The sequence below is a fragment of the Meles meles genome, chromosome 8 (genome assembly GCF_922984935.1).
Source record: "Meles meles chromosome 8, mMelMel3.1 paternal haplotype, whole genome shotgun sequence".
Taxonomy (NCBI): domain Eukaryota; kingdom Metazoa; phylum Chordata; class Mammalia; order Carnivora; family Mustelidae; genus Meles; species Meles meles.
This window is the reverse complement of record NC_060073.1, coordinates 44817298-44837629: the sequence shown is the minus strand read 5'-3', so window position 1 is coordinate 44837629 and position 20332 is coordinate 44817298. Positions and strand designations below refer to the sequence as shown.

The window sequence follows — 20332 nt, the reverse complement described above, 5'->3', positions numbered from 1 at the left end:
GAATTACAGATGGCCAACACCATTCCGAGAAGCTGACTGTCTACTTATTCCTAGAATCCCATACCAGCTGGTCCATACACAGTGTATTCCAGAGATGTGGGAGCCCAAGTGAGGGCAAGAACATGGCCTCTGCCCATGGTGGGGGGTCCTTGTCTGAGAAGGGGACAGAACTATGCTCTCAGGAAGCCCCCATTATGAGGGGGAGACAGGGAACATGCCTCTAGGGGGCTCCGAAAGACATTGGGCCCACATTTGGGGGACTTCTTAATCTGATGAGGGAAGCAGTCCCAGCTATCAGAGTTCCCAGTGTCACGGAGGAGATCCAACTGGTACCCTTGGGGGGTACTGCTAATCTCTCTGAGCACAAGGCTTTTTATCGACCCCGATATCATACCTAACCTTTAACTGCCCTCCCTGAAGGAGGCGCTATGGTCTCAGGGTATCCTCCACAGTGTTATAGCCCTCCCTCAGGGTCTCTGGCAGGAGGCAGTACAAACATTATCAGTTTTCCTACAGCATAAGGGACCCAGATTGGGGACACAGGACATAGCAGAGCCATCGCGGGCTAGAGAGAGGGAGGGACAGAAGGACCCCAGCAGGCCTGGGCCCTTGACTGTCACCAACCGTATGGTTCTAAACATTGGGGTAGGCATGCGCATCCCCTCCAGGGCCAGTTATTCCAGAAAGCTCCTTCCAGGCAGGGGCCTCTGTCTGTTTCTCTCCTGCCTGTCCCCGTCGGAGTGCCACCTCGAGACGCCCTCCCACATATCTGGGGCTCAACTCCCCGCTCAAGAACAGACCAGAAGTTAGGTGGCAGATTGGTACAACTCTGCTGAGAAAGCAATCTGGTGCTCTGTTAGCTAGAGCCACACAGAACTTGAGACCTTCTGATCCTGTAATCTCTCTCCTGGGAGTTTATCTTGAATCCTCACTCAGGCGGAGCGCAAAGCCCGCAGCAAGATGGCGTTAGCAGCAGCACTATCTGTCACAGCAGAACAAAACCACGAGCACAGCAGTAAACCGCCCGAGGTGAAGGAAACTGACAACATTCAATGCCAAGTGGCTGTTTTAGTAAATGTGGTACATCAACTCTAGGGGAGATTTTGCAGTCAGAAATGTGTGATAATTGATATTTTGTTCTGCTGCATGTTTTCTCTGGTCGTGAAATTTTTTTTAATTTATTTTTTTCCGATTTTGTTCCTTATTATGAGCCCCTTTGAGGAATGAGACAAGCTATAAATAAATTTGAAAATGAGTTTTCCAACGCTGATGCAGCAGTGTGGAGAATGTATATGATATAATTAATTTCTGCCTGGTTCTGTTGTTGTATGGAGACATTAGCGAATGACAATGTAATTTTCCACATCCCTCACCCTCTCCTGGAAGGACAGCCTTTGTGCTGTGAACTCTGGGTCCCGTTCAGGGTGGAGGTTGCGGGAAGAGAATCACCAGCTGCCGGTGTCGTCAAGGCCTCTCTGAAGACCACCCCACTGGGCCCTGGGGTGGACATGGCTGGATGGGGGGAGGGTGCTGCAGGCTCTGGTGGGTCTCTGAGCTCAGCAGACATTTCAGTATCCTGGTGAGGATGGGGGAAGGGAGCGGGGTGTCCCAGCTGTCACGAATTGAAGACCTGAGGCCGAGCCTCTGTTTTCCTGAACCCCATAACACCCCATAAGACATTGAGGGTGGTGGGAACTATGACCAAAAATTGAGTTCTCTCCAACTTTGGCATGGGGTGAGCTGACTCATTTTGATTTAATCTGGGGGGGTAGGTACAGGAGTGGGGGGAGAACATGATAGTGCTCAAATCCTAAATGAGAAGGAGCAAGAAGTAATGTGAAAAAAGTTCTGCGTGAAAGCAGATTAGAAAATCCTGTGTGTAGGGCGCCTGGGTGGCTCAGTGGGTTGGAGCCTCTGCCTTCAGCTCAGGTCATGATTTCAGGGTCTTGGGATCGAGCCCCACATCAGGCTCTCTGCTCAGCAGGGAGCCTGCTTCCTCCTCTCTCTCTGCCTGCCTCTCTGCCTACTTGTGATCTCTGTCAAGTAAATAAATTAAAAAAAAAAAAAAAAAAAAGGAAAGAAAATCCTGTGTGAGTGGGGTACCATTTCGGTAAAGTGTAACCGCACATAGGCAGGCCTGCCATGCCACCTTTGGAAGTGAAAGCCTTTCTCTAACAGTATAGACATCTGGGTCCATGCTGTTTTAACAACCTCTCTCCAAATACCCTCTAAGAAGTATTCTTTCAAAAATGACTTGTTGAGGATCTTCTCTGCCCCGGGTGTTACGTTGGGTCCTGGGGGCATAGTAAGGAACAGTTGTGTCCGCTTTGCATACCCCGCTCCTCCAAAAACAAAGCAGACAACAAATCAACCCAAACCAAAGCAGGGCTCTCCGATTGGCAGCTCCCTCCTGCCCCCTCCATCTTTGCTCCAGGAAGGCAGCCTGGCCTTGTGGGTGCCCCAGTGGGCACCGCAGGACCAGGAGCTTTTCATTTCCACCGCACTGATAAATATTTCAGAGGCCCTGTGTCCAGGAGGCACAGCCAGCCATCCGTGCCTCTGGCTGGTTTCATGGTTGTCTCTGGGGAGGGCAGGGGAGGGGCTGCAGGCTACTCGAGATAGTATTTTGAATGCACATGGCTCTTTCGCATCCAGCCAGCCTGGTGGGGGGCGCTGCTGGCAGTGGAGGCAGCAGGTACTCTGATTCTGCCCCTTCCCAGACGCACCTGCCTAGCTCTCCCTTAGCCCCCTCTCCCCCCAGCAGGTCGGGGTCAGCAGCAGCCGCACCCTGTAGCTGCTCTGGCCCCTGGGAGGAAGAGCAGACTTTGCAGAAGGAATTCACAGAAGCTGGAGGAGGAAGTGGGACCTGGTCTGGCGGTCACCTTGTCCTGCCACACCGCCTGCTCTGAGGCAGGGCCTCCACGGAGAATGACAGGGGTAAGACTCGCCAAGAAGAGCCAGGGCCCGGTAGGTGCTGGCGGCCTGAGAATGGGGTTCGCCGGCACCATCCTGCCCACCCCCATACCCCCATCCGTGGCACAGTTGGGCTTGGAGGTTTGTCTTTTGGTTTTTAGGACAAGGAGGGCCCCCCTGGCTGCGGTTCCGACCAGCTGGGAAGACCAAAGACCCTTGACCACAGAACACTCGAAGTGATGGCAAACACACCTGTCCTTTACTACGCTCTTTCCGTGGCTCTCCTGCACAATCTGGTCTTGTACCCTCTCTTCACCGAATTATGTTCCAGTCTTGAGCCCACCATCATCCTTCTCACCTCTAGGCCTTTGTGTCTGGAACATTCTTCCCTTCATCTGGCTAAACTCGAGCCAACCTTTGGGCACCTCTGAAAAGGTTTCTTTGACACCCACGACCCATGGAGACTATGGACAACTAGAATACATCCACTGTTCCTCTCACTCACAACACAGTTGCACGTCTGGCTTCCTTATGCGACTCTGAGGAACCCGCAGGCAGGACCACAGTTTCTTCTCAGCACCACACCCCTGTGCCTGGCACAGGTCCTGGCCTGTCATGGGCGCTCAGTAAATATTTATCAGATAAGTGATGAGAGAAACAAATGAGGCCAGGGGCAGGTAAGTACCACAAAAGAGAAAGCAGGGCATCTGGAACTGAGCCCCTGGCTCTGGCCTCGTTCAAGGTCACTGTTCACGGCACGGTCTCTCTCGACTATGAGGCAGAGGACCCTGCTTGGCCCCTCGTTAATGCACAAGGCCCTGGTAGAGTCTGGCACAGAGAGAAGGCTCCGGGATGGATGCTGAATGAAGGACACCATGAACCGGCAGCATGTCTGTGGGTCCACAGGTGGGACCTAGGACCCATTTGTCACTCCTGCAAAGCCTTTCTTCCAATACATGGTGGGACTGGACACCTAGAGTCACCTGCTTCTGCGGGGAAATAAGGAACCAACTTCTGAGGGGAGTGGCCCCGGCACTGCCTCCAGCTTCTCCCCACTTTATTTTCTGCTCATTGAAATCCTGTCCACCCTACGAGGTACAGCTCAAGCCACTTCTTACATGAAGCCCTGGTGAGCTCCCAGCACACAGGGGCTTCCTTCTTCTCTGTTCTCTGCCATTTACTGGCTGAGGACCCGGGCCAGTCATTTCACCTCCCTGAGCCTCAGCACACGGGGACGGTAGAGCCAAGTAACTCACGAGGCTGTGGTGAGGACTGAGTGCCATTAGGCTTGCCAGGCGGCCAGCCCAGGGCTGGCCCACGCCGCGCCGTGCTCCATACCACAGTCTCACACACAGCAGCTCTGACTTCTCAGCAGAGCAGAAGCTCCTGGAAAACGGGGAGCACCACTTATTGCCTCTTGTACCCTTCCCAGGGCTTAGCAGAGGGTTAGGCACCTGGGGCAGGGCTCACTCGACCCCTGCTGTGTGACCTGCATCTCTTTTTCTTCAATTCTGGATTTAAATGGTAGGGAAACTGTACCCATTTCCTTCTCAGCCCCCTGCCCCACCCTGCCCTGCCCTGCACCAGCTCAGGGCTCCGACGGCGAGAACATCCAACAGAGCGTCCGAGGTGCCCTAGTCTACCCAGCCGTCTGACTGGCCGGCACACAAGGACCAGCTGAAAGCGCAGCAGCGGCACTAGGATGGACCCCGTCAGGAAGAGGGACTCTGGGGCTCTTCTGTGGTGCCAGGACCCCACGACTGGCGCCAGGGAAAAGAGAATGGAAGATGCCCCATTACCTCAAGCTTAATGACCTATGTCCTGATCCCTGGTGACAGGGAGCAGAAGGCAGGAAGTGCAGGAGGAAAGAAGCAAAAACACACTCACAGCTTATACCTGCAGCCAGGAGATGCCCCTCCCGCCTGGCCTCCCCCCTCCCACGGCTGGCTGACGAACAGACTCATCCCAGGAAGGGCAAACACGAGTAAATAGCACTTAGCTTTCAACAGCCTCCCAGAGGGCACTTCCCTTTCCCTCCCACTGCCCTCTTCCAAGAACCAGCCTGGAACGCTCTGTTTATCCTTCTAGTTCGCTGAGCCCTGGACAGACCGCTGCTTGGCTCCAGAGCCCCTCACTCCTAACACAGTCATCTCAGCCCCTGACAACCAGGCATCTCCTTTCCCCACATCCTCCGGGCCCCAGGACCTTTACAAAGCCCTGGCCTGTCTTCTGGGGCCTCCAGGAGACAAAGAACACCTACTAGATAGGCCTCAGTGGGCTAGCCTGGGAACCTCAGCATCACAAGATGTTGTTTATACACAGTACATCCGAAGTTGTGGTTTGGGATACAGGAAGCAAGCATACCTCTCCCAGGAGCAAAGTAGCTGTGAGCTGCCCCATCTATCTGACCTGTGGCTGACCCTACTTAGCTGCAAGGAATATGGGGGGGGCCTAGTGCCCCCAGTTTCCTTGCTGCTTCCCTTCCTTTATCTCCCATTGCAGCAGTGGAAAGCTTGCCTACCCCACCCTGTTATGCTGTTGCTGGGAGAGGAGGTCACCTGGCTGTGGGGGAGAACCCTCCTTCACCTCAGCAGCTGTTCCCACTGACGAGATGTCTGGAAGCCAGGTGTCCTCACTGGGTTATACGCGGTGTGGGGTTACTGTTACCACAACCAGGCCCGGAAGCAGGCAGAGCTGGCCGAGAGGAGAGTGGGAGGGCCTGCGGCTGCAGGCACCAGTTTCTCTGAGCTCCCCCACACGTTCCTTTCCAATTTCTCCTATCAGTCCTGTGGAGTTCTCCACAGGATTGAGGATGAGGGTGCTCAGAGGCCCCGAACACCGCATGGGCAGGACTGAGGGTCAAGGGAAGACACCAGGAACCTGGTGCGTCTTGGTGTGGAATCCAGGAAGCTGTGGCTGCCTGCCACGTTCACCACTCCCTTCTGAGAAAAGCAGGCCCTAGCATAGGACTCTCTGCAGAAAGTCTCCATGACTGGTGCCATGGATGGCAGCCGGTCTGGCCACAGGACACCATGATCTGGAGGGACACTGGGAGGTGGGACACTTAGGGTGCTCAGTGTAAGCCCTGCCCTGGGAAACACTTCAGCTCAGATGCTGGCCCCCTGGCCCCACCAGACCCTGTCTTTAGCCAATATGAACACCAGGAACACACAGACGACCTGAGTGGCCATCTCATTCTCCATGACCCTATCTGGGAGTCATGCCCAGTGCACCCTCCCAGTGAACCCCACAGCGGTGTTTCTTCCATGAAACACTAAAAGAACCCACTTCAGCTGGGGGCGGTAGTCAACTGAGTGCGTCCCTTCTAACTTTCTCCCTCATTTCCATTCCTGTCAGAACCCATTCTTGGTTGCTTCCTTCCTACTCAGAGAAAATCATCTGAAAATGGTGCCCCAGAGTGTCAAAGTTTACCTCACGCCACATGGGTGCCCAGCCATTGGTGGAAAATAGCACGAGGCTCCAGAGGATGTTAACCTCAGGAGTGACCTCAGGAAGACACCCCACTGGCCCCCCACCCCACCGTTTCACATCTATAAACTGGTTCTCTCAACTGGCAGAAAGCACTTTCCTTACGTCTCCTTGTCACATTCTGTGGAACTTCCACAGATCTAGCTTTTAACTCACAAACGTTCTCTTCAGGTATGTTAATTCATTTAAGCTTTACACTTGAGTCATTTTTGTTTCCTTTTTTTTTTTTTTTTTCCCCTCTCTGGGGTCTCTCCTGGGCCCTTCCTGCCACACTGGCTCTGAACCTGGACAGGCCAGGGATCTAGCGTGAAGTCGGCCAGCCCATCCCATATCCCATATCTCCATCCCAACCATGCACTTGGGCAACAAGCACAAGGTGGGTTATGGGAAGCCACTAGACCAACCGTAAGAGCAACTCGGGCCTGGATCCCATGGATCACCTGACCACCATGAGCCCTGGCCTGACCCGCCCACCAAATTAATTTTGATAACTAAATTTGTAATTTCCAGAAGTCCTTTTGACTTTCTTCCCCCTGATACTTTTCTGTTTTACCCTGTGGGTTTCACACCTTCCTTTGGCTTTTCAATTATTTTGAACATGCTTATTTTATGATCTCTTTCAGACTGTCCTATCATTTCCAGGTGTTGAAGGAATAATTCTCCTATCGTTTTGCATGCGATGGCTCTTACTTGTGTGGTACATTTTTCCCTGGTGGAGCCCCATGTTCTTTGGAAAGTAATTGTAATATGTGTGTCTGCCGGGACGGTAGGAGTTTTCCCAGTTTTGATCTTTTTTCCTGTACACACACACACACACACACACACACACACATATTCTGGGCTTGGGGTTTCCTAACTACTTATGTTCAGTCCCTATATCTGTGAGTGCCTCAAGTTTGAACTTCTGTTCTTTAAGAACATACCCTGGATAGACAGAAGCTTCCTTGTAGCTGCCCCAGGGCAGCAAGTCCTCACACCCCAGAGAATTCAAACTGTTGCTGTTTATTCATTTACTGCTGCCTCCCAATAAGACACCAGTTCAATGGAGTATAAAAGACCTCCCTTGTCTTTGTCATCGCTGTTTCTTGAGAGCCGGGACAGTGCCCTGGGCTCAGGAGCCTTTTGATATACATTTGCTGGGTAAGTGAGGGAGGACACTGTGACTTCTCGGGGCTCAGCTCCAAGAGACAGTTTGAGGCTCCCCTGGGTTGGGTGATGCCCAGGTTCCTTGCCTCTGCTGCCTCTCCTCCCGCCTCAAGCCCTGACCCCCTCTCCCAGCACATAAGCAGCAGCGCATGGGCCTGGCCGGTCGGGGGCACTCACTGGAAATGGAGGTGTATACAGCAAAGGCTCTGAGGCTCGTCATCTCCTTCTTGCGGGTCATCTCCACGCGGGCGCAGAAGATGTTCTCCCAGGCGTAGAGCTTGAGCAGCTTGATGCCACGGAGCATCTCGTTGGTCTGTTTCAGCCTCTCATTGGAATACTCCTGCCAGGGGCCACCAAGTCAGAAAGGAGTGCCCCCATCCCGCCCAAGAGGAAGGAGCCGAGTGAATGCCCTCACCGCTTCACAGAGAGTGCCCAGCTCCTGTGCCCACAGGCACACCCCCTGCCTTCTCCATTCATCCCATTCCACAGACAAAGAAACTGAGGCCTGGCCCATGAAGTAATCTGCTTTGGGTCCACGAGAGTGTGGGTACAGGCGTGCATGCGTGGGCGTGTGTGTGCACCTGCGTGTGCCTGTTTGGTGGCATCTGGGGGAAGAGAGAGGAGCCTCGCTGACCTACAGGGAGAGGGAGCAAGCAGCCGCATGGGGAGAGGATGGGGAAAGGGGGCATGAGCCCACCCGGGAAGCTCACTCACCAGTGTGCTCCGCTGGGCCTGGGAGAGCTTGGTGGCCACAAAGTACTGCACAGGGGCCAGTAGGATGATGACAGCTGCCCCAATTAAGGCACTGACGCCGAGGATGTAGTAGAGGAGAATCACACCCACGATGATCTGAGGGAGGGTCATGGGGGTAAGTTTCCTCTGACCCAATGGCTACCCTGGGGGAGGGGGTGTTGTCAAAATCCCCTCTTCCTCAGTCCCCTAGGGAGGGGCATGCTTTGGTGCCCAAGTTTCCCAGCTGTCCCCAGGGGGCCAGAGGAGGAGGTGTGACAAAGCAATTTCAGAAAAAGGTATTAGCACAATGGGGTCTCATGCAAGCTGTGCTTTCGGGCGGGGGGCGGGGGTGCTGATCGCTAACTGTGTTGATCTGCCAGCCCGCTAAGGCAGTAACTCTCTCCAAATCTACCTTCCAGATGGGAGTCTCAGAGCTGAGCTTGCATTATGGCTGTAACAGCACCTTTTGTTCCGTTTGCTCGCTGGCGAGGCTGACAGTTCCCTCCCGTGGGGAGGAAAGTGACATATGAGCACAGGGGTGCTGCTGCGTCGGAGCCGGACAAAACCGGTCCAGGGGCAGGCCGTTCAACTTTCACTCTCAGGCTCCTGACATCTTTTAAAAAATAAGAGACACACTGTCTTCTATTAAGCTAATTATTACGTATATAAGAAAATGAAAATGATCTCTTAAATTTGTGACATGATATAGAGTGAGTGGTCTTTGGATTTAAATAGTGGTTTTTATAATTCTTAGAGGCAGATTCACTCCATAATCTGTAATATAGATCCACATATGTACAAGAAGGCTGGTGTCTCCACATTTTTAGTGAATCTGGCAAGTATTCTCTGAGAAGAAAATTCTTCTCTTTCTAGCTTTATGCAAACGACCGCCTGCTTTTGAATATTGATGAGAAGTGTAAATTACCCTTGCCAGCCCCTGAAGCATTGAGATGACAATTTCTCAGGTTGCCTTCAAAGGCAGACAGCTCTAAATTCAGGCTTATTCTAAAGGAACAGATGTGCTGTCTTCCTTAATTGGGGGGAAAAAAGTCTGCCTGGGTTGGCCCTGCACTCCCTGAGCCTTACACGAAATTGGCAGTGAGCTCGTTGCACTACCTCAAGGACAGAGGAGCGGGTGGGCGGCTCTGTAATTTCTGTGAATCATAGAACGCTTCTTGTGTTAGTGGGATCTTAGGGGCTGGTGAGTGACCCCTTCACCCCCTGCCTCCTGGGATTTCACTGCGGTTAAATGCTGACACAGGGGTGCAGAGGAGCACGTTAGGAAATAAAGAACCCCAACTCCTGCCCAGCTCAGCTTGCATCATCCTACCCCCAATTTATCCCTGGCATCCAGTCTCTTCATCAGCTGTCCTCATATGGAGGCAATAGGGGCATCACTCAGCAGCTTGTAGAGCCAGAGTCACCACTATGGCACCTGCTGGGGGTTGGTGCCCAAACCCCCAAACCTCCAAGTGCCGGCTGCTGCTGGAACAGGACCTGGAGACACAGCTGCTGCTTCTGCCAGGCTCCTTCTCACTCTCCACCCGCCCCTTGTCACGCTCCCCAAATTCTTCTGTCCACTCCTCTATTTTGCAGGGTTCTGCGGGGACCCCCCCCCCCCCCGTGGAAGAATAGACCAGAAATCAGGGATTCTGAGTATGCAAAGCAAGTGTGGGGAAACAAGAACTATTGTAGCCCCTGTTTGCAAGTTAAGAAAGTGATCTAGTAGTGGGGAGATCATAGGCCCTGGAGTCTGTAGGACTGAGTTTGAATGTAGTCCTGGCATTTAGCTGTGCAACCTTAGGCAAGTTACTTAACCTTTCTGAGTTTCAGTTTCTTCAACCTTAAAATGGTGTTTGTTTGTTTGTTTGTTTGTTTTAAAGATTTTATTTATTTATTTGACACAAGTAGAGAGAGAGGCAGGCAGAGAGAGAGAGAGGGAAGCAGGCTCCCCGCTGAGCAGAGAGCCCGATGCGGAACTTGATCCCAGGACCCTGAGATCATGACCTGAGCCGAAGGCAGCGGCTTAACCCACTGAGCCACCCAGGCGCCCTGGTGTTTGTTTTTTTTTAAGAGAGAGTGGATATGAGTTGGGGGGTGAGGGGCAGTGGGAGAAGCAGACTCCTCACTGAGTGGGGAGCCTGACGAGGACTCAACTCCAGGACCCTGGGACCATGACGAGAACTGAAGGCAGAGGCTCAAATGACTACATGACCCAGGTGCCCCTAAAATGGGGATTTTAATTCCACTTAGCAGGACTGCAGTGAAAATTAAATGAATATATATATACCTAGAATGATACCGGCACATGGTTAGAGATCAAGACCATGTGGCAAGCCTCTTCTTACAAATAAATAAATAGGCCTTGTGGGAACTCTGTCACTAGGGAAACACAGAAAGGAGATACCTGGGACTAGTGTTCTACCGGCTCACTGCGCGGCCCAACCTCCCTAGGCCTCCAGCACACGCGGGATGAGGACTCAAAGATGTCCCCACTCTTGCCGAATTCCTTAATATTGTGTTCATAAGCTTCAGGTGGCCAGCAAAGCCCCTGAAATTGTAGGCAAAGTGTGTGAATGCGCATTGGTTTTTCTGAGAAGGTTTCATAGATTTTTCAGAAGTATGTGCAGATCAAAGATTGTCTAGGTCTGTGGGAGGGGATGAAGAGTGAGTGCCAGGGGCACAGTTTCCTTCTGGGGTGATGGAAATGTTCAAAAATTGTGATGATGGTTGTATAGGTCCAAATGCGCTAAAACCCACTGAATTACACACTCTAAATGGGTTTAAAAAAGCATATGTGACCAAAAAAAAAATTAGAAATCAAGGAGTGCCTTGGGGATAAAGCAGTGGGGCTCCTGAGCTGGTTTTAGTATGCTTAAAAGCCAGGTGACCTGTGGGCAGCAAAGCTGCACAGAGCATCCTGACCAGGTCGAGGGTACTGCGTCAACTCTGGGTGGAAACACTGGGTCTTGAGGGCTGCTGAAAGCTCTGCTCAGTGGCAAAGTTACAGCCTTTAAGGAATTAAAAATGGGGGCACCTGGGTGGCTCAGTGGGTTAAGCCTCTGACTTCAGCTCAGGTCGTGATCTCGGGGTCCTGGGATCGAGCCCTGCATCGGGCTCTCTGCTCAGCGGGGAGCCTGCTTCCCTCTCCCTCTCTGCCTGCCTTTCTGCCTACTTTGTGATCTCTCTCTGTCAAATAAATAAATAAAATCGTTAAAAGAAAATAAAAGGAATTAAGAATGGAAAACCAAGTGCTACTTCATGATAAATAAGCAAAGGTAAGTGATTCGTGGAGATAAAACTACCAAGCCCCAGTGTTGGAAGGGTTAACTGCGTAAGAGAGAGAGGCTGGGGCAAGGGTTATTAGTATTAGTTAGTATTGCTAACAATGATGTGTGTGCTATAAACACTGTAGGTAATAGTAATGATGACAATACAGTGGGTTTGGTGGACAAGCCCCTTCAAAGGAGTTGGTTTAAGGGGTCACAACAGAAAGTGTTCTTGTGGACAAAAGGCCAGTAACTGTATTAGATGAGGCTCTCTAGGCCCTTCTGTAGCTTCTGTAGTCGCTGATCCATCCGGCAGAGAAGGGGTGTGGGCAAGGGTGAAAGCATGGGTAAGTGGTAATGGGGATGGCATAGAGGGCTGTCCCCATAAAAAGGACCATCAGATTCCCTGCCCTATCTCCCCATCAAGATGCCTACATGACTCTCTGTGCAAGCCTCTCCTTCTATTTTCCTTTAACGTCTTTCAAGTATAAGCTTTATAGATCAGAAAGTCCAATAAAAATCAGTTGAGATGAAGGCTTATGGAATTTGCACCCCAAGGAACAATAGATTCTGGACCAATAAAGTCCTCACTCAATCAAAGTGTGCAATTTTGAGGGATCTGATATTTACTTAGTGAATACTCTGTGCCAGGTGCTCTGCTTGGTGCTTTACTTAGATCACCTAACAGAATCCATATAGCAACTCTAAAGGGTAGGAATCATGTCCATTTCATAGATGAGGAAACTGAGGCTCAGGCAGGGTAAGTATGTGAGTCAACCTGTTTCACCAAAGTCCAGACACCATCCTCTCCATGAGGGAGTCTCTATGGAGCCTGCAGGCGCTCTAGGATTTGCACTTCTGGTCTGAGCACCAGAGGGAAGCATGGGTTCTATGGTAGAAGCTCTAGATGAGAGAACAGGCCAGGGGTCAGGTAAGCCATGCTGAGGATTTGCCTACGATCATTAAGGGAGAACACACCTCCTTCAGAGCCAGCCCCAAAGGTTGTCTGGCTTCAGAAATGATCATGGTTTTGATTTTCAAAAATAATACACGCTTATTGGATAATTTAGAAATGCACAAAGAAAATAAAAATTACCATACTCCCACCATGTGGCCTTCTAGTTCTCTCTTCTGTGTGTGTCTGAGCAAATATGTATATATACATACATTCCAATCTAGTGTGAAGCTCACTGCATATACTATTCTGTAACTTTTTTGGCTTAAATATACATCAGGAACGTTTTTCAATGTAATTATAAGTATTTTGCTGCAACATAACTTTTAAGGTCTGCAAAAGTGTTCCACATAGGATTATTCTATAATTTTTTTTGAAGCCTTAATGACAAGAGAGATGGCTAGATCATTCACCAAGTGTGAGACAGTATAGGGAGCCAGGGGTACAGCCCATGGAGACTCCAGGGGGGCAGAAGGTGCAGGCCAACATGGAATGGAAGATGCCGAGCTCCTAGTCACTGGGCATGTACCAGAAGATTCCGACTTTGTGCCCTTCACCCCCACCGCAGACACACATCCCTTACCTGTACTGGCATCGCCCAGAGGTTTGGGCACAAGAAGAAAAACCACATGAGCTGGTTGGTGTCGATGGCAACCAGATTGCAGATCTGCGCGGCTGTCATTTCCCCCATGGACAGGTTGGAGGTGGACAGGTGCATAATTTTGTTGTAAATCTTGGTCTGGAAACGAGAGTGGAGTGTTCCACATCTGTCATCATCGTCACCCTAATCCCTCTCCCAGATGCCATGTGTCTACAATGTACCAGTACCTTCTCGCACATTTCCCCATGGAGCCCCAGAGCAGCTCTGTAAGTGGGCACCAATTGGAAAATTAGTGTTCCAATTTCACACATGAGGTAACTAAGGCTCAGAGAGGTAAAGGGCTTTGATTATAGATCAAGCAAGTCAGAAGGGCAGCATTCAAATGAGGAATCCACGCCAGTATGGCCAGCTACTTCCCCAGCAAAGCAAGACCTCACCCTTGGGGACAGGACTTAATTAGCTCTTAAATCTTAAAAGCAGATCTTCATGTCCAGCTGTATTCTTGATTTGCCAGAGGCCAGTGGAGAACACACTTCAGAGCTATAAAAATGATAGAGTGGGGCAGTTGTCTGTATTAATGTGGCTGTCTTCAACGGGGGGCGGGGTATGCTCCAAGGCCAAGTCCTGTCTTAATTGAGCCTTGAAACAAAACAGGCGGTCAGCCTGGGAAGATCTTAAGTGAGACAAAACATACAAGTGTCGATCAGCCCCCCCACCATCGGGAGTCCAGCTACCCTGAGCACCTTTTTCTGTCTCTCCAGGGAGGATGGGAGCAGCCATGGTGGTGGGGGAGATCTGAACCTAAAAGCTCTTTGTGCACAGTGATCATGCCTCCTAGAAAGATGGCAATTTTCAGGTTGTGTGCTCTTAAACAAGGAAAAATGCATTCCTATCTTCAGTGCCCTGGGGAGGTCTGCTCTTAAATGAAATTCTATTGTGCATTCGTTACAAGGTGGATTCCCAGCTCTTTTAATTCATCTTTTGTGAAACCCAGGCTCTTTTGAGGGTCAGGTTTGCTTAAAGCATGAATCTATTCTATGTCTTTTTGGGAGTTTATATACACCATGGGTAAAATTTAAGACAGTGGCAGTGACACTTTTTGGCAGATCTATGCACAGCCCGCATTATGTGAAATCAGTCTTGAAAGAATAATAATAAATCTAGTTTTAGTGAAGTAGGAACATAGAGTATTCTAGCAAAGAAAGCATTATTCAATAAAGACCAGGATATACAAAAATATGCATCTTACTAATATCTGGTGTATGTCAAAATTATATATCTATTATAAGAATTTTGCTTAATAACGTTCATGTAAGAACTGTGGTATTCTCAAACTCATGAAGATACGGACTCTCATCTATAATTTTATGTAAATCTCTGAAAAAAAGGTTTGCTTTTCTAATTTGCTTCCATAATCAATGCCACCATTTTCTTTTCGCAGCATATGAATTTAGCTCTCCTGGATTTAGACAGTTTGATAAAAACAACTACATGCTAATACATTTAAAACCCATTTTTGGCTCTTTTAATATAATTGGAAAATACTGGGGCAGAGTAAAATTTATGACATACAAAGAGAAAGACTTAATTACAAACTGTTTGACTATAAAACTCACTGTCATCTATGGTGGTATGTGCCTGCCAGTCAATGGAAGGTCTGTGCAGAAGCTGGACAGAAAACCACATAGAGGTTTTCTGAACTGAGGAATAACTTGGTTCCTCCTAGCTCTGAGCCCCTGTGAATCTCAGAGGGTCTTAGATTTTCTGGGCTCTTGCCCCCATTTTCACATGATGACATCCCTGAAGAAATTACTCTGTTTTCTCAGGGAAAAACCACTGGAGATGGGCAGTGTGGCCATGTACAGCTGCACAGGCTGTGCACTACACAATTCACCATTCACAAGGACTATAGAAAGATAACCAGAGTTTGGACTCAGCTCAGCCCATCCCCTTCGCCTCTCAGTCCCTTTTCTGTAAAGCTTCTGATCCTGTCTCCCAAAGGACCGGCTGGTGTTAATAATTCTGAGGAAGATTTCTCTCCTGAAGTATGAGGTATCTTTGGGTTTAGTCACAACTTCTGAGTGTTCCACTGACTTCATGAGATTTTCTGGGTATGGTAGAATCAACTAGTTGTTCCCCAAGGATCCATTCTCTCCCTTTCCCAAGAAGACTTTCTAGCAGCCACATATGTGGCTGTCAAGAATAAAAACCACACTTTCTAGCCTTTCTAGTTGTGGCTTTGTGGCCAATTTCATCAGTGAGTTGGGAGAGAATATGCACAACGTCTCTGTTATGATTTTAAAAGAAGGCAGCATACCCTCCTGTTGCCCCACCTTTCTTCTCTTGCTAGTTTAAGTGTAGGCCCAATAGTGACAATGCCAATAGTCACCTTCAGCCATAAGACAAAAGTCACATGACAGCAGCATTCCAGAAGGAACCAAGGTCTCTAATAAGCATGCTGCTGCCACACCAGCGCTGACTCAGTGTGAAAAACCTTTTATGCTATTTAAACCACTGTCACACTGGGTATCCTCAACCCAACAGCGGAACCGAAATTCTAAGGAAAACACTAGGGCTTAGACAACTCTCATCACCGCCTTGCTTAAAAGTGCCCTGAGTGCCTCCTGATTTTGGTCATCCTCTCAACCCAGTCTGGGAAGGAAGCCACAGGGAGCAGGAGCCAGGACCTAGACCCAAGGGACTTACCGGGCCAGAAAAATCTCTCTGGTTAGGACCCAAGATTTAAGAGTTCAAATCAATATTTGAGGCTATCTAGTCCTAGGATGTCAAACTCGTTTCTTTTTCTTTCTTTCTTTCTTTCTTTTTTTTGCCATCAAAGAAGACGGGTGGCAGACCCCTGGAACAGAATCTGGAGGACTCTGAGTCTGCATGTGCCTTCAGCAGGAAAGAGTGAGATGACCCCTCAGGGATGTCTGTGTCACTCAAGGCCAAGCCGGTGACATCACAGACCCAGTGCCAGGAAGAACCAGCACTGGACCTCCTACACTTGCCGAGTCCAGCCCAAGGCACTTTCCACTCTCCTACGCGGCTTTGTCAACAGTTATTGTTTCGAAGCACTGCTGAAGGGCAACAACAAAAAAATAAACTCACCGCAGAATCATTCTAGAGCGCCTGAGAGGATGAATAATGTGGCTTTTACTGCGAAGTGAAAGCGTCATTAGCCAAGTACCTGTATTGCTCCTCTCAAGTTAATTCCAGTTTCAATGGCGACATAGTAGGATGCTTGCAGAAATGTCCTTTGGAGTAGGAGGGCGAGGAACAGAAGCACGGCTAGGACGTAGGCATTAGCAAGGAACTCTTGGGATGAGACAAAGTAAACCCCGAGAAACTGTATCTGTTGGAGAGAGAATTCGGAGATGGCTGTCACCGTCAGAAAAACGGTCGCTGTTAATACCTGCTACTGTACCACGGTGGCCATTACTGTAGGCTTGCAAAGCCTGTGCAGCTGTGTATAAGGGCAAAATCAGACTGATAGATCCAGTTAAACATCCTTCTAGCCACAGGGAGGGTTGCCTGCACCCTCTTCATCATCCTACCTAGGGGAACAGAGTGTGGCCCAGTTCCATCCTCGTGCCCATAAATATGACTTTCAGCTGTGTGGCCACCAGGCCCAGAGGAGCTCACTCTGAATGGAACAAGAACAAACAGAGTGACTCACAGAGCAGCCAAAACCAGGACTGCTCGAACAAATCCCATAATGTGTGCTCTCTGTTACAGAAAAATCCAGAATGAGCTGAGGTCTTGTCCTACACTCGCCAACAGCCAGCTCTGTAGAAATTTCTGGAGAGGAAACCAGTGGGGAAAATTTAGTGCTCCCAGGCGAGGTGGAAACTCAACACCTATGATGGATTGAGATTTCAGAAGCCCCCTCAGCCTTCTGGGATCCCAGGACCTCCTTTTAAATTGTTCTCTTGCTACACCTCCAACAAGATCTCAGATGATAAGCACTGGGAAGAAACCCAAACGTTTTGACTCTGTTGCTAAAGATACCAGAAAACAACAGCATGTCTGTTTCCAAATTCAGCATCAACAGCTCCCAGGAAAACTTTGATCCTGATTAAGTCCTTTGCTCCCCAACAGAACCACATGCATGTTTCCATGAAGACAGCACTCTCCCCTTCCTGAGACTCTGCCCTGAACTCTGAGAGCTATTTGCGGGGTGTGGGAGCTGCTGCAGGGTGAAGGGTGGTGGGAACAAAGTGATGAGAAGGAGTCTGAGGGCACGTCTCTGGCCAGGATCAGGCCCAAGGGGTCAAAAGGCCAAGAGGGGTCTTTCGTAGAGTCAGAAATTCCTGGATCGTGGACACAGGGATTTTGGATGGTAGTAAAGACCTTGCTTCTCGATTCAACTGGGCCTGTTCAACCAGCACTCACTGCTTCCTGGAACTTACAAATACCTCTGCCTCGCTCTGTGAGACAAGAGACTTTTCCTTTTGGGGACAGCAGGAAGCAGGCACAGAGGGGCCATTAAAGCCTCCTAGAGGAAGGCCCACCAAGGCCTGAAGTCCCCGACTCTGGCTCATTTGCCAAAGTACCAGAGGAAAGGCAGAGGGAGAAGGGAGGAGGAGGTGGGGTGTGTGTGTGTGGGGGGGGGGTGGATTGGAAACAGCCAAATGGACCTTAAAATTGGGCTGCGAGGGTTGAGACCTGACCTTACAGGGAAGCAAGGGACAGGACACAGTATTTCTCAGGTGCAGAGTTCCATCCTTACAATACACCAATGAGAATACCATTATGAGCCTAATTTTATGTACAAGGACATGGAGTTTCAGCATGATGACGTGGCTGGCTCAAGGTCACATGCTGATAAGGCAGAACACATGAACATGAACACAAACCTATGTGATGCCAAGAACATCCCTAGATTCACTACCTAAGCCTCACCTGGCCTCTTGACCTCGAGTCTCCTGTTGTCAGCTATAAGATCATAGGGGACAGACCCATGGCCACGTGGCTGGTTCCGGGTCAAAGAGGAAGGGACATGGGCTTGGGAAGACCTGGTCCTATTTAACACACTTTGGCAGTCTTCAGTTCCACCATCTTCCACAGACACCCAGCTCTGGAGAATAGAGTCCATCGTGTTAAAGCAACAAAGCCCCTCCTGGGAGCTTGCCCTAAAGGAAACCATAAATGAAAGTGTTCTATATCTGGGGTACAGCAGGGGGAGAGGTGAGAAGTCAATGCCACGCACACCCATAGGGCATGGCTGGGTATTTTCTGATGCTCATGGGAACAGTGACCGCCACAAAGCAGCATGGAATGCCACGCATATGCTGTCCCACAATGATCAGAAAACACGCGGGCTGGAGAATGAGGACTCAAGAAGTCACCTGATGACAGATGTTGATTAGAGTATGGTGGTATTTGTTAAATACACTCATTATTTGTATATTTTAAGCAAAGCAACTAATTCCTTTTGTGCAGCTTTAAAGGAAAAACCTTGACCCCTTCCCCCGACAACACACATACCATTGGGTCAGAAACTGTATTTCTTTGGATCAACTTCTTGTGGCCTCTTAAGATGAAAATCTCCCTGCAAGTCTAAGTCATTAAGATGTTATTGGACCTCTCTTCAAGGAGACAGCTTAAAAGAGATGGAGCCCAGAATAGCTAAGTTTTTATTAAGAAGTGGGTACCAGGGGTGCCTGGTGGCTCCGATGGTTAAGCCTCTGCCTTTGGCTCAGGTCATGATCCCAGAGTCCTGGGATCGAGCCCCACATGAGGCTCCCTGCATGAAGGGAAGCCTGCTTTCCCTCTCCCACTCCCCCTACTTATGTTTCCGATCTCGCTGTCTCTCTGTCAAGAATAAAATCTTAAAAAAAAAAAAAAAGGAAAGAAAGTGGGTACTAGACTAGCCAAAGAGATCTGGGTTCTTGCCCAAGGAAGGCAGACCCTGGGAAGCTTTAAATGGGCGTGAAGGCACGGACATTGCCCAACACCTTGAAGGCTGGAGAGAAAAGGCCGCGGACCTACAACTGGACATCTGGTGGGAGTTAAATGCTTCAGAAGATCAGATGCCCCAGTCTCACACGTTCACAAGCAGTCAGGGAAGAAACTGTGTTTGTTTCCGGGGGTTTCCAAAGTAATGCTCAATACATACTTTAAATTAATCAATGCATATGATCTTTCTCTCTCATCTACTTTCCCTATAAGTTATACAATTCCCCATTTCGTAGTTAAGCTGGTTCATTGCACAGGTAGGACTAGAACCTAGGACTTGTGACTCTACTGTTCTGACTCCCACTGTCCTTGCCTGGTCAGAGGTATGACTGGAAAGGGCCCCTTTCCTTATTCTCTAGAGCTTAGTGGACAGGGATCATGTGGGCTTCTGCTTCTTACTTGGGTAGGAGCCAGAAGGTTAATTACACATAGGTCCCAGCCCCGGAAGACCCTGGGAAAAAAACAATGACAACCATCTTTGACCATTCATGGACCCACATACCCACCCTTCCATTCACAACCATTTAACAAGGTGTTTTCGAGCCTGGACTTAGAGGTTAACCATATCTGAGTTTGAGTCCTGACTCATTCTATATTAGTTGCCGTGTCCTTATGTAAGTACCTCAATCTCTCTGAACCTCAGTTTCCTCACTGTAAAATGAGGCCATGAAAGGTTTCTACCCAGAGAATTATTGTGAGAATTCAGTGTAACAATGCAGATAAAAATATCTAGTGAGCATACACACACAGTAGGTGATAACTTCTGTATGATTCCCTGAAGAATCATGTCTTCTGTGCCCCCTGCGTGTCAGGCATGGAACTGGGTTCTGCGTACAAGGAGGTCTGGTAATGCGGTTCCTGTCTTAGGGGATTCAGAGCGAGTTGGGAAAGAGACAAGGGGTGTTCGATGGTACAAGCCCAGGGTGTTATGGGAGCACAAAGGAGGGGCATCTAATCCAACCAGAGGGAGTCTTCCTTGGAGAGGGTGACGTCTAAAACGAGTCCTGGAGGTGAGACGGTCTAGTGAGATGAAGGGAGGCATGGTGGGCCAGAGCAGCTGTGTGGGCATTGTCATGAAGAGACCAACCCACACACTGACATCATGAAGTCACAGAAAGGCATATTAATTCACACAGTCACCCACAGTGATAGCTACAAATACGTGTATCCAAATGAAGACACAGACACACACGAAAAAAGATACCGAGAGACACAGGACAAATAGAAGGACATATATACCGAATTACGAACACTTCCCGGGAGAAC

The 20332-nt window shown here is 49.5% G+C and overlaps 1 protein-coding gene across 7 annotated transcripts in view; it reads right to left on the bottom strand.

The window, feature by feature from the left end:
• Positions 1 to 20332, bottom strand: part of ABCC8 (ATP binding cassette subfamily C member 8) — a 73733-nt gene that overhangs the window by 36361 nt on the left and 17040 nt on the right. For 6 of the 7 annotated variants that reach the window (XM_046017923.1, XM_046017924.1, XM_046017925.1 and 3 more), the window contains 4 exons: positions 16296 to 16460; positions 13088 to 13243; positions 8263 to 8397; positions 7726 to 7888 (listed from right to left, as the gene is read on the bottom strand). In XM_046017923.1, coding sequence (XP_045873879.1) covers positions 7726 to 7888; positions 8263 to 8397; positions 13088 to 13243; positions 16296 to 16460 — 619 coding nt within the window. The remainder of the gene's footprint in view (positions 1 to 7725; positions 7889 to 8262; positions 8398 to 13087; positions 13244 to 16295; positions 16461 to 20332) is intronic. The other variant, XM_046017929.1, reaches the window with a different exon arrangement.